General features: G+C 51.1%; 1 protein-coding gene and 1 non-coding gene across 6 annotated transcripts; one reads left to right on the forward strand and one right to left on the reverse strand.

The window, feature by feature from the left end:
* Window positions 1-664: 664 nt before the first annotated feature.
* On the reverse strand, window positions 665-22,159 carry SMARCC2 (SWI/SNF related, matrix associated, actin dependent regulator of chromatin subfamily c member 2). 5 transcript variants are annotated; one of them, XM_047786906.1, is made up of 29 exons: window positions 21,987-22,159; window positions 19,797-19,916; window positions 19,110-19,195; window positions 18,289-18,370; window positions 18,117-18,209; window positions 17,426-17,495; window positions 17,126-17,195; window positions 15,403-15,478; window positions 15,117-15,248; window positions 14,901-15,016; window positions 13,866-13,990; window positions 12,943-13,002; window positions 12,794-12,831; window positions 12,392-12,522; window positions 12,027-12,098; window positions 8,840-8,953; window positions 8,218-8,371; window positions 7,447-7,539; window positions 7,094-7,210; window positions 6,933-6,995; window positions 6,334-6,592; window positions 5,928-6,089; window positions 5,598-5,662; window positions 5,236-5,371; window positions 4,995-5,158; window positions 4,380-4,514; window positions 2,775-3,156; window positions 2,010-2,432; window positions 665-1,453 (listed from the first exon to the last, which is right to left on the reverse strand). In XM_047786906.1, the coding sequence occupies exons 1-29, from the start codon at window positions 22,095-22,097 to the stop codon at window positions 1,377-1,379; spliced, it is 3,726 nt and encodes a 1,241-aa protein (XP_047642862.1). In that variant the 5' UTR covers window positions 22,098-22,159; the 3' UTR covers window positions 665-1,376. The 5 variants fall into 5 exon arrangements, with proteins under 5 accessions (XP_047642862.1, XP_047642865.1, XP_047642861.1 ...); XM_047786909.1 differs by having other exon boundaries at window positions 2,349-2,432; window positions 7,094-7,213; window positions 21,987-22,158; XM_047786905.1 differs by having other exon boundaries at window positions 7,094-7,213; window positions 21,987-22,158.
* Window positions 22,160-23,058: 899 nt separating this feature from the next.
* TRNAS-CGA (transfer RNA serine (anticodon CGA)) lies at window positions 23,059-23,140 on the forward strand. The gene has a single exon. It is a non-coding gene; the product is annotated as a tRNA-Ser (tRNA).
* Window positions 23,141-27,269: the final 4,129 nt, after the last annotated feature.

Here is a 27,269-nt window from a genome sequence, read left to right on the forward strand (position 1 = left end):
CCCCTGCCGGACAGCCACAGGTAAGAGAACACAGAAGGCATCCACAAGATGGAACTGAAAGCAAATTAATTTATAAAAAAAAAAAAAAGGAAAAGAAAAGAAAAAGAAAAAAGAAAATTTACAGAAAACTTTTGAACAGAAGGAAAGTGCCAAGACGCGGAGGAAGAGAAACATGGGGACATGAGGGTCACAGGGCTTGGTGGGAGGGACTGGGAAGAACTGGTGGGGCCTGGAATCACATTCGCCTTTGCATCAAGGACGAAGAGGGGAGAGCTGGTACCGGGGGGCACTGGAATCCGGGGGAGCAGAGCGGGGCTGCCAGCTATGAGCCAGAGGTCGGCACAACCCTAGGCTGGGTGCCCCTCCCCCACTGCTGCCCCAAAGGCCAAGGGAATCCCTGGCTCCCAGCCAGGGTTCCGATGGTCTCGGTGAGAGAGGGAGGAGGAGGGAGGGGTGACCTAGCAAGTCATAAGAAGGAGGTGCTTAAGTGCTTTTTGACAATTTCACGTCTTAAAACCTTCCCGTCCCCTTCTAGCCCCCCTTTCCGTGGCCCCTGGGAGCCCCCGGGAAGGGGGCAGAATAGCCCCCAAGTGCCCTTTCTTCCTCTACTTCCTACCACAGGAATCCCCAGAATGTTTCCCCACCAAATACACATACACTGACGTCAACTACGCAGGTGACTTTTAAAAACACAAAACTGACATTCAGAGGGAAAGGGGTCATTGGCTGAGCTGGGGTGGCCTAAAACAGCAACACTGAAGAAGCGCCAGGAGAGGTTAGTGGGAATAAACTGGGGATGGGGTGGCCAAAGGGGATCGGGAGCTGACTCGGTCACTAACTTGGGGCTGGAGGAGACGGATTCTGCACCCTATTCTATCCCAGAGTTCTCCCCAGAACCTCAGTTCCCCTTTCCTAAAACTGTCACCTCCCTCCTCCAAAAAATGTAAAAGTTGGATTTTTTTTTCCAGTGGGTGGAGGGAGCTCCAATGTGACTTTTCTTTATCTCTACCTCCTTTTGAAGGGCTTTTTTTCATCCATAAAAAAATGCAGTAGTTTTGAGGGGGTACACCCTTAGAAGTGGTTAATTAGAACCTTATATAAACACCTCCCCAGCCCTTTCTTTGAGGGCAGCATCCCCATTCTATCTTCTCTCCCAGACATTAGAAACATCTTTGCAGCAGAAGTCCTTGAATAATCCAATATAAAAACGCATGCCTCTGACAGGCACAGTGGGGGCTCTGGAGGGGCAGGAGGAGCTTTCCTTACGTAGTGATGAACTCTCCAGGCTGGGGAAGGGTCCCAGTGGTGGGGAGAGGGCTGCTTCTGGAACCTTGATCTCCTTGTGGGGTGAGGGGGAGAGATGTCTGGCTGGCTCCTCACTGTGGGGGTGGCACAGGGGTGACTGTGCCTGGGCTCGGGGCTGTGGGATCTGGAGGCAGGGGAGTGCCTGGGTCTGTGGAGAGAAGGAAGCTGTGTCAGCTGGGGTGAGCAGGAGAAGGGGGCTCCAGACCCAGGCCACCAGGAAAACAATGGGGCATGGCATGCAATGGACAGGAGATGGAAAGAGTGCCCACAACGTCCAATTTCCTTCCCCCAAGACCCCCTCCTCCCACCACGCGCTGGGGAAACTGGTAGACCCCAAATCACCCTCCTGCCCCCAAGGGAACTCTCTAGACGGGGCACTTGAACGTGATGGGAACAAGCAAAGGCGATGGCAGTCATCATGCAAAAAAGTAGCTGTTTTTCCAGTTCACAGCTGAGATGCTCTGTGCCACAGGACTCCTCCGTGACCCACCAGTGACAGGCCCAACGTCATCCCAGAGGTGGCAGCTGCCAGGCTGGGGAATGGTGGAGGACAGCCAGAGAGGCCCTTCCCTCCTGATTCTAATTTGACCAGAGCGTTCAAAAAGGATCACGGCAGCTCCAGTACCTGAGCCCCGCCCCACCTGCCCTCCAGCCCTCGGGTGGGCCCCTCCCCCTCCCCCTCTCCCCTCCAGGACCCTTCTCACCTGGCAGTGGGCTGGCACTGGGCAGGAGGTTGCCCTGAACAGCTGCCACAATGGCAGGGCTCTGGGCTGCGGCGGATCCGAGCCCCGGCCCGAGAGGCAAGGAAGATGGCATGGTGGTGGTCGCCGGCAGGTTAGGATGTAGAGGGTTCGCCATGGACACAGGCAGGTTAGGTGGGGGGAGAGTGGCCGGGGCGAACGGGAGATGGTGGTGATGCCCATGCAGGTTAGGAGGAGGGGGGAGGTTAATACTGATGGAGTCGGCTAGGCTACCAAACGGGATGATGGATGGAGCAGGGGGTGGAGGCGGCATGCCAAAAGGCAAACCCAAAGGAGCATTACCCGCCACGCCTGGGTGCCCGCTGCCTGGCACTGCCCCTGGCATCATTGAGGGAGGAGTTTGTTGGTTGGGAAACGGTGAGGGGCCTGGGAATGAAGAGGAGATATAGGGAATATTAGAGGCATATAATCTTACTTGGAAACTCACTTCCCCAGCATGCATAACCAAGCCACTCCTAGGAACCACCTCCCTGTTTTTTTTTTGTTTGTTTGTTTTTTAAACTAGAATAAGTAGTAAATCCTTGGGATAAAATTCCAAGGATCTGGTTTGGGGAAGGATCCCTGCTGACTCAGGGATAGAAGTGAGATGGATCTGTAGAAACTGAGGCTGATCCTTGACTCCAGTCCTATCACAACCCCTTCGAACGGAACTGAACACTCAGCCAGACCACTCCAAGTTGGAGTGAGTTCCTAGAACCCATCACTTACCATGGGGTCCAGGGGGGGGTACCCCTGGTGGGACTGCCCCAGGCTGGGGGGCTCCAGCTGGTTGTTGCTGCTGTGGCCCCACAGCTGACCCTGCCGGCCCAATCTGTTCAGAGGGGCCCAAGCTTCCGGGAGGGGCCCCGCTGCCGGCAGGAGCAGGGGCCACAGAAGCCGGAGCCATAGCCAAGCCATGGACAGTCGGTGGCCCTGCAGCGCCTGTAGGTGGGATAGGCTGGGAGCCTGGGGGCAGGGCCGGTGGTGGCTGCTGCTGCTGTTGGTGCATTTGCTGGAAGTGCTGCTGCCGGGCCCGCATCTCTGCATACTTTAGCTGCTCCATGTGGAAGGCTTGTCTGTCGGCCAGGAGCTGCTGCCTCTGATACTCGAGCTGCCAGGGGCCACGTGAGTACTGTTACGCAGGTTTACACGATCCCAAAGGCAAACCCCTTGCCCCCTGCTTTGTCTTCGGACAAACCCGCATGCCCATTCCGACAGGTGCCCACACCAAATCTCAGTCTTGTGTTTGGCTTCCTCTGTCTTCCCCCAGCCTGCCCCCCCAAATCTCCCCGCCAGGTCCCTGGCTGCCCACCTCACTGCAGTGGGGTTAGTTTGGTGGTAACTCTTGTTCTTTTCAGCTCCAAAGCTTTGAATCTGTCATTACTTTAATTTGGAAAATGCTTCTAGTTCCTCTTGTCAATTCATGTTCTTTCCTTCCTTCAAAACTGGAGGAAGGCTCATCATCCTTAGGAAGCCTTCCCAGATCAGCTCAATAGCCTCTGCCCTCTTGGCTTTTATTCTGTTCTGTCTCAGGATTTGTGTGTGTGTGTGGTTTTTAGAGCTGCACCCATGGCATATGGAGGTTCCCAGGCTAGGGGTCGAATCGGAGCTGCAGGTATCGGCCTACACCACAGCCACAGCAACACCAGATCCGAGCCACATCTGTGACCTACACCACAGCTCATGGCAACGCTGGATCCTTAACCCACTGAGTGAGACCAGGGATCGAACCTGCATCCTCATGGTTACTAGTCAGCTTGTTTACACTGAGCCACAATGGGAACTCCTCTCTCAGGATTTTTATACTTGATCAGAAATCTCTTAACTTGCATCTGTAGACTATGTTGAGCATTAATTGTTTTCAATGTCTCCATATTGTATACTTGATGCCTCTAACTAAGGAGATCAGTGTCAGAGACACTGTCTTCTATTTCTTTTATATTTTCTCAAAATCAACACTTTATCCTTCCCATTTCCTTTCCAAGTTCACCTCCTGGATCTGGAGCCCTTACCCTCTCATGATGCCTTAAACCTGTTCACTCAACAAATCTTTACGGACCGTCTACTATTGGCCAAGCACCATTCAAAAACCTGGAGACACAGCAATCAAAGAACCGACTAGAACCTGCCCCCAGAGCTGACACCGGGGACTTGGGCTCCAGGCTGTACCTGTGGGTCACCTGTCCTTAACCACCTGGGCTACTCTGCTCTGCTGTGAAGCCCTGTCAGCCTCAGGCTCTCTGCACTGCTGCTCCCTCCATCCTAAACAGAGGGCCAGCCCAGCATCAAGGTGGGACCCTGGGCTCCTCGGACTCCGCCGGGGACACAACTCACCGCTTCTCGCTCCCGGTCCATGATCGTCTCTAGCTCCTCAAAGTGCCGGAGTTTGATCTCCAACTTCTTCATCTGGGTTTCCACCAGCAGGGCCACCAGGGATTTGATCTTCCTCTCCTCAACGGCAGCCAAGTGCTAAGAAAGGAGGGGTGGGCCAGCGGTCAGCAGGAGGACCCAGCTGAAGACGCTCCAGGCAGAGAAGGGTCGTGCGGAAGCGGGCAGGTTTTAAGAAAGAACTTGCTGTGGTCACAGCGCAGAGAGTAACGTGGGCTTGACTGATAAGTAGAGGGTAGGGACAGGCCCAACAGCAGAGGCTTAAAAAAGCTTAGAGAAGGAAGTGCCCATGGGACACAGCAGGTTAAGGACCCAGTGTTGCTGCAGCTCTGGCACCGGCTGCAACTGTGGTGCAGGTTCAATCCCTGGCCTGTGGACTTCCACACGCTGGGTGTGGAGATTAAAAAAAAAGCTTAGAGAAGAGATGACCGAGTTTCCCTCCCTCGACCAAAAGGCAAAGAAAACAGGTCAGCACTGTTTAAAGGATGACAAGGAGGGATTTCTTGCAGGTGATGTGAGATCAGAAAAGGGGCATCTCCTTCCTTGGTCCCAGGGCCTCACCTTGGCCTTCACGGCAGCAGCGGCCAGGGCGGCAGCAGCAGCGGTGGAGAGGTTGCCCTCGCCGATGTCCCGCTCCACCTTTGTCTTCCTTTCCCCCTCCGATTCCACCTCCTTCAGCACTTCCTCCTGTCCTTCCTTGGGCTCCTTCTCCTTCTCAGGATCAACTGGGCCAGGAAAAGGGGGGGTCAGTCCTACAGCCTCGCTCCATTCCTGGACCCCAACCACCACGCTGGAGGCTCACCAATCGGGTCCCCATCACTCTTCTCTGACTCCTTCTCGCTGTCACCTTCTTTCCCTTTCTCGTCATCCTTCTTGGGCACTTCGCTGGTCTTCTCCTTTGCTTCTTCCTCCACAGCCCCAACTCCTTCTCGGGGTTCCTGGAGCCCCAGGGAAAGGAAAGGGGAGACTATTAGGGAGGCTGGTTTGCATACGGAGGGCCCAGATCAGGACCTGAGCTTATGCCCCTCACATGGGAGGCAACCTGGCTTCAGGATGCAGCCCCATCCAAACCCGGCCCTGCCAGAGCTGGATGGAGCCGGCACCCCTGACCGCAGCTCCTACCTGGCCCCCTCCACCCTCCCGGCCCCGTCAGTCCCGCTATACCTTGGGCTCCTTCTTCTCCTCTGTGGCCTGGCCCTCTGCCCGTGCCTCGTCAGTCCCGCTCTCCTCTGGGCCCAGGGGAAGAGGAAATGGGAAATGTCTGACAGTCTGTCTACCATGCTCTTCCAACAGCCCCTTCTCCTAGCCAAGACCTTAGTGACAGGACCGGGGGGAGCCACGGTGCCTAAGGGAAATCGCTGGGGAAAATAAACCCCCACCAATCCTCCCCATGCATCTTATGCTCTGAGGCCCGAGGACGGCAGGGATGGCATGGGGAGGCAGGTGGCTGTGTCTCCTGGCAAAAATGGAGTCTGGGACCTGGCCAGGCCTCACCTATCCGCTCCGGCTCGTCCGAGGTGGTTCCTGCAATGCCGCTGCTTTCCAAGCCAAAGGCTGGGTCGGCCTTGCCTGTCACTTTGGCTGCTTCTTCTACTTTCCGAACGTGGGCCTCCACCAAGGCCGTGGGTACCTCTTCCTTCATTTTGGAGAACTCTTCTGCAAGACCCAGAGAGGATGAGGCTGGGAGCGGGCAGGTGGGCAGTTCTGGCTCTACCAGTGAGAGCTTCTTCACTAGCCCGACACATCACCTAAACCTGCAGGGAGCTGGATGGGTGCCAGGACTGAGGCCAGCAGCAGACAAGGCCAGGAGGGCAGCCAAACTTGAGGGAGAGAGTTTTATGACCTGCGTACCCAGCCCTTCAAACGCAAACGACGAGGGGCTGGAGCCCCCCTGCATTACCTAGGGCTGACTTGGCCGCAGCAGAGGCCACTCGAGGATCGACGACAGAGGCCAGGAAGGCAACGGTGCTCATCACAGGGTTGCCTGACTGGCTGAAGGGGATGGGCTGGTAGGCCAGGGGGCCCAGGGAGGCCTCAGAGTCCTCCAGGTACGGGTCTTCAATGGGAAGCCGAAGAAAATGCAAGATGCACTCGTCCTGCGTGCGGCTTCCCACATGCTCTGATACCTTGTTCCAGTCATCTTTGTACATTTCCAGTGCCTGGTGGTAGTGGAGACACAACTTCACTGACTCAGCCACCTTCCATGAAGGTCAGCCCCCCCAATCCACTCAGTGGAGCTGCTTCAGAGCTTTCTAGGCTGTGGTATTTGTGTACTCTGCTGAGTCCGAGGGCAATCTCCAAGTAGCACTGAGGAAGGACAAGGAGTTAAGGAAACGGGCCCGAGTCCCTGGGCCTGGAGCTGGTCCCTGGGGCAGGTGTGACGAGCGCCAGGAAGGAGAGGAACTGGGGCCAGATCACACTCTTCCCGCTCATGAGTGCGGCTGGCAGCCTGGCTGCTTCCGTTTTCATAGGACTCGCCTTCCCTTTTGCCCCAGTTACCTCCAGGAGTAGCAGCGTCTCCTGTTCGGTCCACTCTCGAGTGGCACTGGCCGCAGCTTTGCTCTGCAGGGGAAACACAGGCGGGTCAGAGGGAGGCGGCCGCGGTCGTGGCCTCGAGGAGCAAAGGTACGTCACCCCCGGGGCAGCCCACGCCGCCCTACCTTGGAGGGGACGTTCTTCTTGGTGTACATGTCTGTGCGCAGCCCGAAGTTCTGCATGTCTGTCGGTTTTTCCTTGCCTTTGTCCGGGAAGTTGAGCATTTGCTGGGAAGCAGAGGTCTGCTATTTGTGGAGGGAAAAGAAAGAGGTGAGTCCGCGTGCCCGCCAGGAGCCAGGGGCAGACAGACAGAGAGGACAGACAGAAGGAGCTTCTTTCCCACAGCCAGGGGCACCCCTGGACGGGACTTCCTCCCTCACTGCTGTAGCTCCTCTGCTCTCATGGCTCTTCTTCCCGGGCAGGGGCCCCCCAATAAAGGGGCAAATAAGAAGCCCAGCGGGGTCTACACCCCACCTACCAGCTCTGGCTTGCCCTTAGCCGTCTCTGGCACCAGGTCATCCAGCTCTTTGCCCTTTCGCCCAGCCTTGGTATCAGCATCAACCTGGCGGCCCTGGGGGACAGAGCTTGGCGTCATGGAGGCTGGGCAGGAAATGACCAAGCCGAGGCCCTGGAGGCCTCAAGACCAAATGCTGGGCAGCCCGCAAGCTCAGGGGGCACTCATGCCACTGTTCCGCGTTCCCGCAATGGTTAATTAGATCTGCAGTTGGCATGATTTCCATTTGTATTCACAGGTATCTTTACAGGTTCTCTTAGGAGCTGGACAAGTAGGTTCTAATCCTACATGTGTGACCTTGGGCAAGCCACATAGCTTTTCTCCTCTAAATTGTTGTAATGTATGAAATGGGAGTGGGAAAAAAAAAATGGAAGTGATAAAAATTATGAAGCAAAAATGAAAAAATGTTGGAAATGTGACAAAGGTAAAAAATTTCATGCAACTTCATTTTAAGCCATTTTTCTCTCTCTGCCCCATCCCCCTAGGTTAGCCTGTCTGCTCCCTGAGGACAGGAAGCGTCTCTTCTCCCTCAGCAAGTCCTCACAGTCTTAGGTACAAAGGCTGAGAGAGGGTGCTAAGCACACGGGGCTGAATCCTGTGGCCCTTGTGTCCTATGGGAAAGGAAGAAGCCTCAAAACACTTCTGAACCATTACCCTAAAAAACCAGAAAAAGAAAAGTCCAAAGAAGCCCCGTTTTGCCCACCCCCACCCTGACCCCACAGCCCCTCACCCTACCTGCGGGGTCTTGGGCTGCAGAGGCACCAGCCCCGATGGTGTGTCCGCCAAGACGTGGAAGTGAGAGGTGGGCGGAGGCCCCATTGGGGTTGGTCGACTCTCAGCGTCCACCTGGTAGTTAATCAGACCCCACTGTTCTAGGAAGGCATGGACCCTGTGAGGACGGAGGCAGAGACAGGGTCACATGGGACAGCCAGACAGTACTGGAGGAGGAGGGCTCAGGGTGGAGGTGGGGGCACCCTCTTCTCTGCTCCTTCTATTCCCCAAAAAGTCCCACCTACTCCCAGCACCTAAATGCCAGTGACACTCAAGTCTCCATTCACAGCTGTGGCCCCTGCATGTCCACTCGCCCACTAAACATCTCTTCTTGGGTATCTCATGGGATAGGGTCCTTCACTACAGACATGCCCCTTCAGAGAGTGAAGGACTCACACTCCAGAGAGTGCCCTGCATGCCCTCAAGCCCCCCACACCCAAACCTAAACTTCACCTTCCCCAGAGGTGTTTTTTCCTGCTCGTCCCCATGCACCTTGCTGGCCTTTCTATTTGGCCAAGAAGCATCTGCGGGCAGACATTCTCACATCCCCCCTGCCCCCCTCACGGCCCCTCAGCTGCAGACACACCTCATGATGGCACACACATCACCCGCCAGGTTCCTGCGGCAGGCGGTGGATGTGAGATACTCTTGGGGGTTCAGGCGGTAAGTGTCGATCATGAAGTTCCGATAGGCCAGGTAGCTTAGGAAAGAGAGGGATGAACGAACGATGAGAGGGCTGAAGGGCAGGAAAAATGCTAAGAGAGCCAAGGACTCCTCCTGTGTGACAAAGCAGAGAACACCTCCTCTACCTCAACACACCCTGTGGGGCTACTTGATGGGGTTTTTAGTTACATGAATTAACTCCTTGGCCGTACTTGGGGATGTTTCATCCAACTTGGTTTTTTTCCTCCTTTTTACAGCCACACCTGCGGCACATGGAGGTTCCCAGGCTAGGTGTTGAATAGGAGCTGTAGCTGCCGGCCTACACCACCACCACAGCAATGCTGGATCCGAGCCACATCTGCGACCTATGCCACAGCTAGCGGCAATGCTGGATCCTTAACCGGAGCAAGGCCAGGGATTCAACCTGCATCCTCATGCAGACTATGTCAGGTTCTAACCCACTGAGCCACAATGGGAACTCTTCACCCAACTTTTGAACAGGAATCAAAAGGTAAGAAGAGGTGCCCTTAATTCCAAAGGCAGATGTTAAAGGAAAGTCCTTAATCAGTGCAACCATTTAGTCAGAGCGGCATGGTATTAAGAATACATGATTTGGAGTTCCTGTTGTGGCCCAGTGGTAATGAACATGACCAGTATTCAGAAGGACACAGGTTTGATTCTTGGCCTCAGTCTGTGGGTTAAAGATCCACTGTTGCTGTAAGTTCTGGTGTAGGCTGCAGATGTGGCTTGGATCCTGCATTGCTGTGGCTGTGGTATAAGTTGGTAGCTGCAGCTTCAATTCAACTCCTAGCCTGGGAACTTCCATATGCCACAGGTGTGGCCCTTAAAAACGAAAAAAGAATACATGTTTGTTTGGTTTTTTTCTTTTTGTCCTTTTTTAGGGCCGCACCCTTGGCATATGGAGGTTCCCAGGCCAGGGGTCTGATCGGAGCTGTAGCTACCGGCCTATGCCAGAGCCACAGCAACACCAGATCTTTAACACACTGAGCAAAGCCAGGGATCGAACCCGCAACCTCATGGTTCCTAGTTGGATTCATTTCCACTGTGCCACAACGGGAACTCCAAGGATACATGTATTTAGCCGTCCCTGCATCGTTTGGAAGTCCCCACCTCAGGGACTGAACCCATGTCACAGCAGTAAGCTGAGCCATAGTAGTGATAATGATGGATCCTTAACCCACTGAACCACCAGGGAACTCTTAAGAATACATGCTTTGAAGGTGAAAAGGTCTACGCTCAAATCCTAGTTCTACTGTGATGGAAAAGTAGAACTGCCTGTGAAGATTTAGCAGAGTGCAGGGCACGTTGTAGGAGCTCCAAAAATGGTAGCTACTGTGTGGTAGTATTTGAGTTTGAGAACAGGAGCCAGACTAAGGGACTCAGATCCCAGCTTTACTACTCGCAAGCTGCATGACCTTTTTCTTCTTTTGTCTTTTTAGGGCCGTACCCTGTGGCATATGGAGGTTCCCAGGCTAGGGGTTAAATCAGGAGCTGTAGCCACCTGCCTACACTACAGCCACAGCAACGCCAGATTCAAGCCGAGTCTGCTACCTACGCCACAGGTCAAGGCAACGCCGGATACTTTAACCCACTGAGTAAGGCCAGGGATTGAACCTGTGTCCTCATGGATGCTAGTCAGATTCATTTCCGCTAAACCACGATGGGCACTCCTGTGAGCTGCATGATCTTTTTTTTTTTTTTTTTGTCTTCTAGGGCCGCACCCGCGGCATATGGAGGTTCCCAGGCTAGGGGTTCAACCGGAGCTGCAGCCGCCAGCAACAGCCACAGCCACAGCAACACAGGATCCGAGCCACGTCTGCAACCTACACCACAGCTTACGGCAATGCCAGACCTCTAACCCACTGAGCAAGGCCAGGGATCCAACCCGCAACCTCATCGTTCCTAGTCAGATTCGCCAGCCACTGAGCCACCACGGGAACTCCAAGCTGCATGATCTTAAGCAAGGGGCTTGACCCCTCTACACCTCAGTTTTCTTATCAATAAACTGAAGATAACAAGACCTACCCCTAAAGCGAATGTGAAGATTAAATGAATCAAGGCATGTTGGACACTTAGTATAGTGCCTAGGAGACAGTAAGTTCTCAGAACATGTAGGCAATTACCATCCTTTCCTATTTTAGACCAAGAGTGCAAAATGCAGAACAGATCTAGTTCCAGCCCTGTGTGAGGATCCTGGTGAACTCATGTCATCTGTCACTACTCCCTCTGGAGACAGCAAGGCTTCTTTACACACTGCTTTCCCCAGGGAGAGGAGGAGGAGAGAACCACACCAGGATACAGGGAAAGAAACATGGTGGAAGGGAAGGGGGTCCCAGAGCGGGGAAGCAAGCTCATTCAGTCCTCAGGAGCCTGGGTGTAGCACTGACTCATCCCTAACCAGAGACTGCCAAACACGTCCAAAGCCAAGTAGGTTTAGCCGAAGGAGATGAAGACTTCTGAGCCCCAAGTCCACACTTTACAAAATACTTCTCTCCAGAGAGCCCTCTCCATCCCTCAAACCAAACACTTGGGTTTTCACGGTTCCTCCTCCCATTTTTTTCCCATCAAAACCTACTCACAGGGAATAGCAGTAGTCACATTTAAAGCTATTACTTATGCTAGGGACATTTGCATTTTATTTATTATTTTGTTTTCTTTTTTTGCTGCGCCTGTGGCATATGGAAGTTCCCAGGCCAGGGATCAATTCCGAGCTACAGTTGTGTGAACTAAGCTACAGATGCGGCAATGCCGGATCATTAACCCACTGCACCACAGTGGGAACTCTGAGATACATGCATTTTAGACAGCATCCGTAATTAAGGATGGAAAGGCTCTGTAGGCTGGTAAAAGAAATGGAAGCACACTGGAACAGATATTTGGCAGAGAAGAGTATGCTTAATACGGCCTCCCAGGCAAATCCCAGAGAGCAGTGGCCAAGTGCTGGGCTGGGGCTGCCTATGGGCCAGATCATGTCTTTGTAAGCCTAGCACAGTGCCTGGCTAACGGAAGGCGCTCAAGAAATGTTTGCTAAACTGGGTGGAAAGGAGTGAAAAGCGGGCAGAGAGAAATATGAGCTGAGTTTTCCTTACATCTCTGGAGTCTTGGACTTGTTCTTGCCGTTGAAGAACTCGGGGAGAGCCCTCCGCTCTATGGCATGAACACTGCAAGAGAAGCCAGACTGGATTCAGAAGGCTCCAGTGGAGACATGGAAGCCCCCAAGCCAGGAAAAGCCCAGAATGTGGGGCATCAGGAAGGAGATGAGATGCTCAAGGAGAACTTCCCACCGAGGCTGGAAGACTCAACGAGACTCCTAGGGGCGCCCCTCAAACTGAAGTGTACCCCCGTCTGTATGGCTAAGGAAGAGATAACTTATTTAGAGGCAGGAGGAAGAACAACACGCTGACCTCTGGCGGCAGGGAAGTAAGGATTTAGGGAGAAGCTGGAGCAACAATACCTATTATAGTCAAACCAGGCAGCGTAGCTGGGGATGATGATGTGGTGGGTCTGTTCGGTCACATTGTCCTCGTGTAGGTCCGGATTCTTGGTCTGCTCTCCCTTGTTCCCCGTACTGTTCTCATCTTCATCCTATGAGCACGGAGGCTGTTGGACTCCGAGCATTCCCATTCCGCCCCCCGGCAGACCCTGCTTCTCCCACACCCAGGAATGCTGGCACTGAAGACTGGGGTGGGAATGAGCTGTTAGGGGCCCCAGGACTCCAAGGGTCAGAGTTTTGAGCAACAGCTGGACTTCGTCTAGGGTGGGAAAAGTCTGGGCAGAGGAAAGTTCTGGGGAGAAGGAACTTTATAATCACAAGTCAGAAGCACAGAGGGGCAGGGCCTCTCTAAACTGGCTCCACCTTGCCCGTAGTTTCCATGCTCTCATCTTCTTGTTCATCTGAAAGAGAGTGACAGCAGAGAGAAGGCAGGATAGGAGGCCCTGCGGGCCAGAGGGCAGGTGCGCTTTCTGAAAGGCCCCGCCCCTCCTTCCTCTTGCTCCCCATCTTACCCAGGTCCGTCATGGTGCCTCCTTTGACCGGGGCTGACTCTGAGTCCTTCTTAGTGTTGACTGCCAGAGGAGAAAGTCATTTTACCAGGCAGTTTCTGCCCAAATCAAGACCTTGCCTCTCCACTGTTAACAGTTCCAGAGAGCTCGCTTTCTCCAAAAACTTGTTCCACCTCATCACAAACTGTAGTAACGTCTTCCAGTTGCAATCATTCTAGGGCTGGAAACTCCCCTGCCACTTTCTCCCCTTCCCCAACCAAAAATTCATTTAACTCAACTTGTTTCTTAAAAAGAAGCATCTTCTACTCTATGTAATTCATCCGTCATCCTTGTCTTTGTTAGGCCCTTATTCCATCTATGTGTCTGTAAGTTCTTTTTTTTTTTTAGTCTTTTTGCGGCATACAGAGGTTCCCAGGCTAGGAGTCTAATCAGAGCTATAGCTGCTGGCCTACACCACAGCCACGGCAATGCCAGATCCGAGCCGTGTCTGCGACCTATACCACAGCTCATGGCAACGCTGGATCCTTAACCCACTGAGCAAGGCCAGGGGTTGGAACTCCTATATTCTTTTTAATCTTATCCTTTTTGTTTTCCCATTTTTGGATAATGTATTGGTGTGTTTTTAATGTTCCCAAAGTAGTGGTAAATGGTACATGTATATAACTTGTGTTCAATGTTGACAGTGGTATTTAATCCAAAAGACCTTTGGAGACAATTACTGTCAGGCACAGAGCACAGTCCACAACCCAGACAGGAATATGAAGTTCGAGGATTGTCTGTGGTGATGAAAATGGTTTCAATAACCAGCTATGTTGAAGGGAAAGAAGCCCTAGACCTGGAGCTGGGTCTGGGAGGTCAGGTGGTTTGACCCAGGACAGGGAGGATGGGGGTGGGGGTGGGGTCCAGGAGCTTGGCTGGGCCCATACCTGTTTTGGGCAACGTCACCTCTTCCACGTTGGGAACCGGTGAGGGCTCATCCATGTCCTTTGTCAGGTCCTCTTGCTCCTCTTCTCTGTGGCCACGCTTTGACTTGGTGTAAGGTGTTGAGGGACTGGGAAGGAAAGAGAGGGAAAGAGAATCCTGTCATCTCTGGACAAGGAATCCCTGGAGGGAGAACTTCAAGGGAAGGGAGGCAAGAGGGACTCCCAAAGGGTCTGTGACGAACACCATGATAAACATAATGAACATTGCCCAGAGTTCCCATCATGGTGCAGAGGAAACGAATCCAGCTGGGAACCATGAGGTTGCAGGTTCGATCCCTGCCCTTGTTCAGTGGGTTAAGGATCTGGTGTTGCCATGAGCTGTGGTGTAGGTCAGACACGACTTGGATCTGGTGTTGCTGTGGCTGTGGCGTAGGCCAGTGGCTACAGCTCTGATTAGACCCCTAGCCTGGGAACCTCCATATGTCAAGGGAGCAGCCCTAAAAAGGCAATAAAAGCGGGAAAAAAAATAACACTGCCATATGGGACACATGCAAATTGCTAAGAGAGTAAATCCTCAGAGTTCTCAGCATAAGAAAAAAAGTTAATTTATTTTTCTCTGTCTTTAATTATGTTATCTACATGAGATGATGGATGTTCATGAACTCACAGTGATAATCACTTCATGACATGCGTAAATCAAATCATGATGCTGTATACCTTAAGCTTATACAGGGCTGTATGTCAACTACACCTCAAAAAAACTGGAAGGGAAAAAAAAAAAAAAGAGAGAGGGAAAATCCGAGGGCAGAGCCGAGCAAAAAGAAGAAACAATCACTACAGAGTAAAGGGAAGAGACAAAGTCCTCGCATTTGGAGATTAAGCTCTCTTTGCGCTTCCTGGTGGCCGGGACCAGAACCAGCCACTTGACAACAAAAGGCCTTCTCATCCTCCCTCTCAGGCTGACCCAGGTCGGGGTCTGGTGGTTACGGGAAAAGCATGGACAGAGCAGTGAAGGCAGGGGGTGAGGGGCTGGCCTACCCTTTCTTGGCATTCTTCTTCTTAGCTTCTGGGGTCGGTGAAGGAGACGGGGAGCGTTTCCGCTTCTTATAGTTCCCTCCTTTCTTGTCCCGTCGATCTGAATCTGGGCTGTTCACCTGCAGGTTGGAGAATTGCAGCAAATGTCAGCCAACAATCTCTAATGAAGACTTATTCCAAGACTTGTGCTAAGGGCTCAAGAAGAAAAGGAGTTTTCACCTCGTCCGTCAATGTCTTGGCTGATATCTTCTTTCGGCGTGAGACAGGGTTTTTGTCATCATTCACTTCATAGTCTTCCTCATTCATCCATTCATTGAAGGTGTCTGTGTCCAGGATCCACTTTGCGTGAACCTGAAGTACAAAGGCAGACTGTGCTGGAGGGAGGCCTGGAAACCCCAGTTCTGCCTGGGGACCCTTAACAGAGGAGCCTCTGCTTCACCTCCAGAGAGGGGTCTGGCCCTGACATTCTTCTTGGGGAGGGTGGGCATGGACAAGAAAAGCTTACCTTTCTGGGTTTCTCAGGAGTTGGAGCATCTTCCACAGATGCTTCAATTTCACTGGCTGGGATCCATGTGTCATAACTGCCATGGGAAATTAAGCAATCGATGGGGAGAGGGTGTAGAAAAATAAAGTGCAAAACTTTTACCTTTTCCATTGACAAAAAGTATTAGGTTGCTGGGTTATTTTTTGGTATGACTCTTTCCCCAATTAATTGGGATTCTTTTCATCATAAAGTAATAAAAATGACTATAAAAAATTTCAAAAATAGGAGTTCCCATCATGGCGCAATGGAAACAACTCCAACTAGGAACCATGAGGTTTCGGGTTTGATCCCTGGCCTCATTCTGTGGGTTAAGGATCTGGCGTTGCCGTGAGCTGTGGTGTAGGTTGCAGACGAGGCTTGGAACTTGTGTTGCTATGGCTGTGGTGTATAACAGCAGCTGTAGCTCCGATTTGACCCCAAGCATGAGAACCTCCATACACTGAAGGTGAGACCATTAAAAAGACAAAAAAATAATAAAATAAATAAATAAATAAATAAATAAACAAACAAAAGGAGTTTGCTGATGGCTCAGTGAGTTCATTAAGGATCTGGCATTGTCACTGCTGTGGCGCGGGTTCAATCCCTGGCCAGGGAACTTACACATGACATGGGCAAGGCCAGAAAAAAGAAGAGGAAGAAAAGAATCATCCAAACACAAGGTATTTGTGACGTTCAATATATATTTTCTTCCCAATAACTTTTTTCTGTACAATTTTGTTTTTATGTAAGTGCAATGATACCAGGTGGTATTTCACATTCTACTTTTTGCAATATTTATCTACAAATTATCTATGTTTTCGCTATCAGTTTAAAGGTTGCAAAATAGCCCACAGAATAGATATAAAAATGAACTGAAACATTTTCCCACTGTTAGATATTGAGATTATTTTATTTGTTTTTTTGTCTTTTTAGGGCTGCACCTACAGCATATGGAAGTTCCCAGGCTACAGGTCTACTCAGAGCTGCAGCTGCCAGACTATACTGCGGCCACAGCAATGTGGGATGTGAGTGGCTTCCGTGACCTACACCACAGCTCACGGCAATGCTGGATCCTTAACCCACTAAATGAGGCCAGGGATCGAACCTGCATCCTCAGTCAGGCCCGTTACTGCTGAGCCACAACAGGAACTCCAACAATGAGATTATTTTTAAGGTTTACTTACCAAAAATTACACTGGGATGACCATTTCACACATAAAGCCCCAATCCTTGCCTGCTAAGTCCAAACTTCCCTCAAGACAGGATTCCCATTATAGGTGGGAAGAAAACAATGAACAGACTTAAAAATAACCCTCAGAGGGAGTTCCCATCGTAGCGCAGTGGTTAACGAATCTGACTAGGAACCATGAGGTTGCGGGTTCGGTCCCTGCGCTTGCTCAGTGGGTTAACGATCCGGCGTTGCTGTGAGCTGTGGTGTAGGTTGCAGACACAGCTCGGATCCCGCAATGCAGCTCGGATCCCGCATTGCTGTGGCTCTGGCGTAGGCCAGTGGCTACAGTTCCGATTAGACCCCTAGCGTGGGAACCTCCATATGCCGCGGGAGCGGCCCAAGAAATGGCAAAAAAAAGACAAAAAACAAACAAACAAAAAAACCTCAGAGAGTGCCTTCTTGCTTTTGCCAGATGTTCCAGGGCTTCTCAGTCTGGCTCTTACACTTAAACCTGCCCCAAGGACCCATCCTCACCTGTCAGGATAGTAGCCCCAGTGCAGAAGAACCTGCTTATCCCTCTTCATGACTGGCCGTACCCATTCCTCTGGGGATAGAGACAGAGCAGGGAGAGACGTAAGCTGAAGGGGTATACACACAAGGTCACTCTGTACACATCTCCTGCTGCAGCAGGGAACCTGGAACTAGGGACAGAGGTGGTGAGAGGATTCAGGGTTGAAAGGAGAGAGGAGCCCAGGCCCTGGATGGCTGCTGAGCAGTCCCCCACCTCCTAGTCCAAGCCATCCCCTGCAGTGACCAAGAAAACCCTGGTCTCACCTTCCTCCAGGTTCCCTGGGACAGGACACACAACATGGGAGGCATTGTTCTTCTCCTCAGTGACCGTCCCCTGGATGGCACAAGGAGAAGCAGGTCACTAAGGGCCCCTCTGAAGTACTCATGGGTGTAAATAAACCAAAGTGAGGTCTGACTGCAGATCTGCCTTCCTAACCATATTTTGCTCAGAGTGGTAGCAAAGTTAGCTTTTGCATTCCCTAAGCACGTATCAGTGAGTGGCAGAGAGAAACAACTGGGATTGTGCTAATGATGGAAAAAAATCAAAGAATTTAAAATTGCTACAGTTAAGCCTACGACTAGATAATCAATTACGCACGGGAAATATAAAGTCAATTTTATGTCCCTGTATGTCATGTCCCAATGACATCTGCTTGTTATCATAGAGTTGCAAATGGCAGAGATTTCATCAATCTGAAATCGGGCCTCTCCAGCTCAGTGGAAGTAGATGCTTTCCCCTCCAGGCCCATGCATCTAGGACAGTGATCCAAACCTACCAAAACCAGGAAATGAGAAAAACAGAAAGAGAGGCTCTTTCTCCCCTGTGCCCCTTCCCAGGCTTTAATTCTCATATTTTGCCAAGTTTGTAGGGCTACCTCAGGGCTGCTTCTTGTAAGGAAAACATGAGGAAGAGGGTCATGGGGTTTCTGAAACCTCTCCTGATCCATCTACTCACCTGATGTCTCTTGATAATGTCCTTTAATTTCCCTAACAGTTTGGGTTCAATTTCTGGGCACAGAAAAATGTTAGGTCGAGACAGGCAATTATTCTGTGGAAGAAATAAACAGGATGAGATTATAGGAAAGGGGTGTTTTGGACTCTCACTAGGGGAGGTTCTTGACTATTACCTGCACCAAGGACTTCTCAATGGTCATGAACATTTCCACATTGCGGTCCATGCGTGATGGATTCTGGAAATCGTAACGCCGCCTTGTGAAGAGGCAAGAATCCAGTGAGTGGTATAGCTCAAGTCTGGTTACGAGCTTAAGAGAATGTGACTTTTTATTTTTCTTTTTAGGGCCACACCTGCAGCACATGGAAGTTCCCAGGCTAGGGGTCAAATGGGAGCTGCAGCTGCCGGCCGACACCACAGTCACGGCAACGCCAGATCCAAGCCGCATCTGCGACCTAGGCCACAGCTTGAGGCAACGCGGGACGCTTAACCCACTGAGCGAGGCCAGGGACTGAACCCACATCCTCATGGATACTGGTCAGGCTCTTAACCTGCTGAGCCACAACAGGAACTCCTGTGACTTTTTTAACATGGGAAATTAGGAGGCAGTCTTGCCCTCAGCTTTGCCAAAATCACCTGGGATCTGGGGTTCACTGGTTTCAACTCCATGAATCACTTTGTATTTAGTCCAAAAGGACATAAAAAAGTTTGAGATGCAACCTAAGAATCCCTTTTCTTCTACAAAACACACACACACACACACACACACACACACACACACACACACACGTACTCACTCATTCTTGGAGACTATTTTGGCTCTGACTCCCAGCCCATCTTTCTGACCTAGCAGGTCAGGCCTACCGACCTAGCAAAGTAAGGGTCTTGCAAGAATGTCTCTCCTCTCCCACCCTGACAAAGACCCCTGGGAATCTTAAAGGGAGACTCCCTATAAGCTAAATGGAAGAAGCACAGAGAGAAGAGAGGACATCTTACCATCCCTGGTCACTTTTGAATTTGTAGGCAGCTGCAAGTATGTGGCACAGAGAGCCTCCTGCTTTGAAATCTAGGAAACATTTGATCTACAAAATTGAGACAGAGAAGAAGTATGTGAGCGTTACATCCTAAATCAACTTAAGAATCCTTTCACAAAATCCTATGCTGAACTGATTTCCCTTGTGAAACTGGAATTCTTTAACTTTGTGCCGCTGTATCGTGTAGCCTGGAAGATGCGAGAGAAAGAAACCAACATTCACAAGGCCCCCCACGTGCTTTACTGGGTTACATCATTAACCACTGTAGAAACCCTCCAAGGCAGGTGTGTTAATCCCATTGAGAGATGAAGGAACCAAGACTCAGGTATAAATGCCTTGCCCAAGATAACAGAGGCACTAAGTGGCAGAGCCAGGATTTGAACACAAGCCTGTGCAAATCCACACCTCACATGTTTTAACCCTGTCGTGGGCTTCCTGACTGAACTTAGACACTCTGAGATAACCTGTTGCACAAAGTATTCCCTAGGATAAAGGGAATGGTAAATTGGGGACTCTGCCGAGCCTGTAACACCCCAACCAGGAAAAGGAATGGTAGGAAATACCCAAATCTCAAAAATGATGAAATTTACAAAACCCAAACACCAACCTCTCAGGGTTGGAGGTTTGCTCCCTTGCTTTTGGCACTCACCGGCAGTTTAGTGAGAGGTGCATTGCTGACATGTTTGCCAAAAACTTCTTCCTGAAATTGTAGCAACTGTACAACCAGGCTAGACAGGGACTTGTTGGTAGGTGGTTCAGCTTGTATATACTGGGGAAAGAGGGAAAGAAAAGAAAAAGAGACCCTGGATCAATGGTCCACCACCTCCCTTATTTCCTCCCCAGGAGCTCTGGAAGCATCTAGGGCAGGAAAAAAAGTGTCTTCTTCCCCCATGTCTGGTTTCTATTAAAAAAAAAAAAAAAAAAAGGCAGAAGGGAGGCCCTACATGCCCCTCATCAGGAAGGTAAAATTCTGCTGCTCCCAGTCTAAGCTCCCAATTTTGGGAGATGGAGGTAAAGGCAGTTTCCAATTCTCCCTCAGCTGCACCCTAAAAATGGAATTGCAAGACCCTGATCTCTAGCCAACAGCACTGAGAGCTGTAAAATTCTGAAGATTCAGGGAGTTCAGGCCATGAAAGCAACCTCTTCAAGGCTCTAAGGGAGACAACAGTCTGTTTTGTAGAGTAACTTTGTGGAAAGTCAACATTTCCCCTATAATACAGCCTAATAAGAAAGGTGCAAGGAAGTAAGCTGGAGCAAACAGGCTGAAAGTGAGCTTACACCTTCTGCTTCTGCTAGGACTGGGCACAAATGCCTTCACAGGCTCTCCTAGATGGGAAAGACCAGCTACTACCCAGCCTGGTGGGAAACAGCAAGACAGCATTCATCCTTTTGGAGGAAATTATTACAGACAAGCAACCCTGGGCCTTCTTAAACATTTCCTTGCTATGCTACCTAGCATCCCAGCCTCCTTCTGTTGTCATTTAAAACGTTGCCAAGAGGCTTTCTCTTTACCTTTTGACCCCTTTTTCCTCAGCCCTAATCACAGAGAAAAGCACACCTTTCACTGGGAGGTGTAAAAAGATCCTTGAAAGAAAAGGTAAATGACGAAAGAGTTAAGAACTTGAAAGCTGAACCAGGTCACCGGCTGTCAATCCCCCCAGGGCCAGAGACTAAGCCCCTAGACTGATCTCACTTCCAAAAGATCAAAGGTAAGAAACCTGGGAACAAGAGTCTCACACTGGGGTACAGAAAAGCCACACACCCAGCAGCTGTTTGTCAGGATCCTGACACCTGAGAGGAGAGACCTTCCAGAACAGGGCCAGGCTCCTGACCAGGATCAGAGGGGCATTCTCCTAAACCGCCCATCATGCTTCTGACAGGCTGCAAAGCTGAGCAGGAAGAACTGGGGAGCTGAAGGAAAGTCAGAAAGAGAACCCCTAACTGGGGGTAGTGAGAAGGAAGAGAGAGGCAGACCGTTTCCAGAGAAAAACCCTATGTAGCAATGTTCCTTTCAACCAGGCCTAAAGACAAAGACACCACCAGGAACAGGTTTGGTAGAAGACAGGTAAGGCTTCTTGAACCCTTTGTTCACTACCTTATTATGTCCTGTTATGGCGTGGGGGGCTACAAACATAAAGTGTATCCTGGTCCTGAACCCCAAACCCAAGGCAAGGCACGGCCAGGTGGTGGGGTGAATTCATTGTGACCCTGAAAATGGTTTTAGAAGGGGTAGCTGCCTGGAACTCCTACACTCTGCCTTCCAAAGAGGTTCTGTTGGAGCGGTAGAGACAGGTGATCTCGGGGTGGGGGCCTTTCTCAGGCTGATGAGCAGTCAAGGGCCTGCTCTGTGGCTGTTTACCCTTCTGCTTTCATCATCTCTCTCTGAACATACACAAAGCACAGGAGAGGCCTCAAACCTGCTGGTACCTGGCTCCGTGGGGAGCTCTGGCGGGCACCGTGGCGGGCACGTTGTAAGGGCGGGGGGGTAGGGGGGGTGCCCATTCTGCACCGGGTCCACCCCTGGCCGTCTCTCCCGGAAAAGCCCGGAAGGCGATGGCTTGTATGGGTGGGCAGCTGGCACCGGGACCCGCCGGGGCAACGGAGAAAAACAAGGGGCAGAGGGCGCAGCCGTGGGGGCGGGGGTTGGAATCAGCGGCTGGGGGGGGCAGTAAAAGAGGTTGGGGGAGGGGCGCGGGGCGGCGGAAGGCGCGCAGGGGCTGCTCCGGCCGCCGCGGGGGAGGGGCCGCGGGCCGCGGGAGGGTGGGCAGGATCCGGGGGGGCCGCGGGGCCGCGGTCCCTTTGTCCCGCCCCCAGCCCCCGCGCGGCCCTGCTCACGTACCTTCTTGTAGTTCTTGCCAAGCCAGAGCCGCACGTTGTCGAACTGGGTCACGGTGTCCGCGGCCTCGTAGTACTTCACGTTGGGGCCGCCGTCCTTCTTCCGCACCGCCATCTTCTCGGGCTCGGGCCCCGCCGCCGCCGCCGCCGCCGCCGAGGCCGCCCGCCCCGCTCAGCTCAGCTCCCGCCTCCTCCGCCTCCTCCTCCGCCCGCCTCCCGCCGCCTCCCGCCGCCGCGGCCGCCGCCTCCCGCCGCCTAGGCCGGCCCCGGCTCGCGCAGCGCCCCCTGCCGGCCGGCAGGGCGCGGCGGCGGCGGCGGCGGCGGCGGCGGCGGCGGCGGCGGCGGCGGCGGCGGCGGCGGCGGCGGAGCCCCGGGAGCGGGGCGGACCCTGGCGGCCTCCCCGGCGGCGGCGGCGGAGGCCAGAGCTTTGGGGAGGAGGCTGCTTCCTGGAGGGGGCGCACACTCCCCTGAGATCGCTTTTTAACTGAAGCCTTTTCTTGCTTCTCAGCCGGGGGAGCGGGGGTACACTCTGTACCACGCCAAAGCGTTGCCCCTGCCTAAGGAGCCCCCAGCCCATGACTGCGATTGCTTTCGTAGCTACTAAACGGACAGAGTTCCTAATTCCAAGGAACCCCAGGTCTTTTTCCCCAAAAAGATCCTTCCTTTCATCCATCCCCAAGAGTCTCCCGTTTAAACTCTCCGGAGCCTCCATCGCTCCTAACTCCTTGTCCCAGGTACCCCTCTCACCCCATAACCCGAAGAATCCCGGAGCCGCTACCGTGGGACCCAGCCCCTTTCCCCCAACCGCTTCCTCTGCAGGCCTCGCCATCGCCTCCTAAATAGCTTGGCGCTCCTTAAGACCCTCGGCTTCGCTGGGTGGGAGCCCCTCCCTCCTTGGGTCACCCGGTCCGCTTGACTCTTCCTTTGAGCCGCATGGAGGAAGCGGTTAAGGAGCGGGGTGGGAGGAGGTCATTGGGTTGTGTATTAGGCCTGGCCCAGCTTCTCGCTGCCACGCGCCCTTCCTGGTCGCTATGTGGACCCCTTCTGTAAGCGCGCGGCGAAGAACAGCTTCGTGAGTCACGGTGGCCGAGTGGTTAAGGCGTTGGACTCGAAATCCAATGGGGTTTCCCCGCACAGGTTCGAATCCTGTTCGTGACGGTCGCTTTTTTTCCCCTTTATACGGAGACTCTAGTCTTGCAACGTGCTCTTCAAGCACTTCGTGTCTCGGAAACAGGGGCCAGAAGGTCCCACTCCTGGATTTGTGTGGGATGAGGGTAATCATGAGAAGCGTGATTATGCACAACCAACTCTGTTAGCTGCTAGGATGCAAGACACTTTCAGAGTTCCGTAACTTCAGGTTTGCAAGCAGAGTTTTGGCATACGTTGTTTCATTCTTTAGGGAGGGCATAGCAAAGGATTTGGTTAAAGAAGAGTTAAGTTTTGTTGGAAATGTCAGTGCTTGTGCTAGTATAGTCAAAACTAGAATTTCCAGGTAAAGAGGGCACCTCTGGAGTTCATGAACAAATGTCCCATCTTGTAGATCTTATTAGAATGAAGACCCAGAGGCGTTCCTGTTGTGGCTCAGCGGTTAACGAATCCGACTGGGAAGTGTGAGGTTGTGGGTTCGATTCCTAACTTCGCTCAATGGGTTAAAAATACAGCGCTGCCGTGAGCTGTGATGTAGACCGGCGGCTATAGCTCTAATTAAACCCCTAGCCAGGGAACCTCCATATGCCGTGGGAGCAGCCCTAGAAGAGGCAAAAAGACAAAAAAAAAAAAAAAAAGGAGTGAAGATCCTCTCACTGGCTCCTTCTTGAGGAGATGCACCTAAGGTATTACAACACTGAGGGAAGTAGCCTATTTAAATATCAACATTGCCAATCTAGCTGGAGCTAGAGTGTGGGAAGCACTTTTTTATTGAGTGCTCATTATGGGCTAGGTACTGTTCTAAATTCTTTGTTCCAAGTTCCTAGCTGGGGAATGAACCTTCTCTAACCTCTAACTAGCCTCTTCTTCCTATCCCCAATTTCTGATTGTGGGGAACATCTAGGATACTTGGGATTTTTTTTTTTTAATTTGCTTTTTAGGGCTGCAGCTGCAGCATGTGGAAGTTCTCGCCCAAGCTAGGGGTCAAAACGGAGCTGCAGCTGCCAGCTTATATCACAGCCACAGCAGTGCCAGATCCGAGCTGGAGCCACATCTGGGACCTACACCACAGATTGTGCTTGTGGTAACACCAGATCCTTAACCCACTCGAGACCAGGAATCAAACCCTCGTCCTCATGGATACTAGTCTGGTTTCGTAACCTGCTGAGCCACAATGAGAACATCCTAGGAGTTGTGTTTTATTTCTTGTACAGCCACATCTCCAAAAAGGAGTGCCAGAGGGCAGGCAGTTCAAAGGTAATTCACTGAGCTTTTTACACATTCACACTTTGGAGTTTCCCACCTTCCTACTGTACCCAGTATTATCACTTTCTATCCTTCAAGATCCTTCAAGTCCTTTTTCCCATTTTTTTGGTTGTTGTTTGTTTTGGCCTCGCTGAGCATGCAGAAGTTCCCAGGCCAGGGATCAAACCTATGCCGCAACAGTGACCCAAGCCAGCAGTGACAATGCCAGATCCTTAACCACCAGGCCACCAGGGAACTCCTTGAGGTTCTCCATTACAACAGCTGGAACCTATCAATGTACCACCACCATCCCCTAGGTCGTTGACACAAAAATTAAAATAAAAACAAGTTATATTTACCTCCTAAATAGTCTGAACTGTGTTCACATTTCTCCGAGCTGAGTGCAGACCCACCACTTGCTGGAGGCTTCATTTGGAGAGTAGGGGTAATTGTGAGGACTACATTAGTTGCTATAGGTAGAGCTGCAGTAAAGCATTTACACTGTGGCCAGAGACCTTAAACCCTTCCATATTTGCTTTTTTTTTTTTTTCCATTACCTGGTCCTTTTATTTCTCCCTACTCTTCCACAGTAACTACATCTCATCCACTGGTATTCTTTTAGTTCCTGGTAGAGTATTTGTTCATGTTCATGCTGTTCTCTGCCTGATAGAATCTTTCTCAACCTTACCTTCTTCTCAGTCACCACTTAAATGGTGGTTTTCCTGGAAGTCTCCTCTGACCACCTGTTGCCCACCATATCCTGTTCCCTAATCTTACTACATGAAGTCTTCATTCCCTTATAGAATATACACTTTTGGCACATATAAGCCACTCCAGAAAAATCTTTGCTGAGTACATGTACATTTTTTAGCATAGTTATGCATACGTCTTCACTCAGACTGGACTGTAAGCTTCTTGATTGTGTATTTGTTTTGTACCCCCTCTCCTAGGCCTTAGACATGGATGTGAGCAAAAATGTACTAAATGAGTAGCATCTAATAGGCTCTGTGCTGGACTTCCTCCCAAATCCCATTTTGCGCATGCTCTCAAATTTAAATATCTGGAGAGTCAAAACCAAAACTGACCAGCAGAGGGCAACCTGCAGCTATGCTGTGAAGAGAAGGCCCCCATGGCTTACAAAATGGAGGATCTGGATAGAGAATAAGCCGAGAGGTTGTTCAGTACTTGAGATACTACCTTTCACTCTCAGATACTTCCCTTGTAACTTTTGGCAGTGAGAGGCCAAGACTTTGAACCTTCACGTACAACAGATGCTTTCAGATTTTTACTATCCCACAGTCCAGCACAGCTCCTTCACCCTCCCCCCAAAATCCCATCTCCATCCTTGTATCTTGTTTGCTTTGTTTTGCTTTGGCCATGCCTGAGGCATGTGGAAGTTCCCAGGCCAGGGATGGTGCTGGTGCCTAGCCAGGACCAGAGCTGCTGAAGAGACAATGCTGGATCCTTAACCTGCTGTGCCAATAGGGAATTCCCCTTTTATCGTTTTGTGTGTTGCATAATCAGGCCCCTTCCGTAACCATTCTTACATGTTTACTACATTCTACCCACTGGCAATCTTTAGTTTTTGGTTCAGTATTTGGCTTTGCTCCTCTGCCCTGAAGTTTGCCTTCTCCACCCAGGCTTTTCAATCTCACTTATTTTAACTTCCTAAAGAAGCTTCCATGAGTATACTTCCATAACAAGTTAAAATTCTCTGGAGATCCCGTCGTGGCGCAGTGGTTAACGAATCCAACTAGGAACCATGAGGTTGCAGGTTTGGTCCCTGCCCTTGCTCAGTGGGTTAACGATCCGGCGTTGCCGTGAGCTGTGGTGTAGGTTGCGGACGTGGCTCGGATCCAGAGTTGCTGTGGCTCTGGCGTAGGCCGGTGGCTACAGCTCTGGTTCAACCCCTAGCCTGGGAACCTCCATATGCCGCGGGAGCGGCCCAAGAAATAGCAACAACAACAACAAAAAGACAAAAAATAATAATAATAATAATAAAAAAATAAAATAAAATTCTCCTACTCTACTCAGTCAATCCTTCATTAATAAAGGACAGACAAAATTACAGCATTGCTTCACATTTCCAAATCACCATTTTTTCCCCCTTTTTGTCTTTTGTCCTTTGAGGGCCGCACCCACGGCATATGGATGTTCCCAAGCTAGAGGTTGAATCAGATTGTTGTTACTGGCCTACAACAGAGCCACAACTACACCAGATGTGAGCCACATCTTCGACCTATAACACAGCTCACAGCAACACCGGATCCTTAACCCACTGAGTGAGATCAGGGATCAAACCTGAGTCCTCATGTATGCTAATCAGGTTCATTAACCACTGAGCCACAACAGGAATTCCTGAATCACCCTTTTTTTTTTTTTTTAAGCCTCAATTCTTCCTAGTAAGATACCCCCAGTACAATCAGGCTGGGTGTCTCCACATCACAGCCTAATTTCTTCCTTCTCTGAAGTACCTTCTGCCTCTTCACCTTATAACCAATGACTAGCTAATGCTACCCTATGATTTTTTTTCAGCTTCAAATTCTTAGATCTTAATCAAATTTGCCTTTATGTCACTAAAAAGCTAATGTGGGGAAATCTAACTTACTATCCCCTTCCAAGCTGTTGACATGTTCCAAATGTTAAAAGGCTTGGATCTCTGCAGTTTAGCTAGTAAAGCAAATCATTAGAGGACTTGGGCTGAAATGACCTCAGCCTACACTTATTTCAGGAATGCTGTCATTGCACAAAATATTTCAGTAACTCCTTCGCAGCTAGTTTAGGAGCCACATTTAAATGATTCATTACTTCAAAAGAAAAAGAAAAAAAAAAAAAGGCTGAAGCTTTAGCCACCTTTATCTTGCATCTATTTTCCAGATTTTATTCTAGATAATTT

Source organism: Phacochoerus africanus, chromosome 7, assembly GCF_016906955.1.
Source record: "Phacochoerus africanus isolate WHEZ1 chromosome 7, ROS_Pafr_v1, whole genome shotgun sequence".
Classification (NCBI taxonomy): Eukaryota; Metazoa; Chordata; class Mammalia; order Artiodactyla; family Suidae; genus Phacochoerus; species Phacochoerus africanus.

What these genes read in the sequence shown, in the direction of transcription:
- SMARCC2 (XM_047786905.1), bottom strand. Translation starts at nt 22,097, where the DNA reads ATGGCGGTGCGGAAGAAGGACGGCGGCCCCAACGTGAAGTACTACGAG. An exon ending in TGGGGCTACTATCCTGACAG is followed by an intron (nt 15,479 to 17,125) that starts GTGAGGATGGGT and finishes TTCCCATGGCAG; the next exon opens with TTATGACACATGGATCCCAG. An exon ending in AAGAAGAATGCCAAGAAAGG is followed by an intron (nt 13,991 to 14,900) that starts GTAGGCCAGCCC and finishes TTTCCTTCCCAG; the next exon opens with TCCCTCAACACCTTACACCA.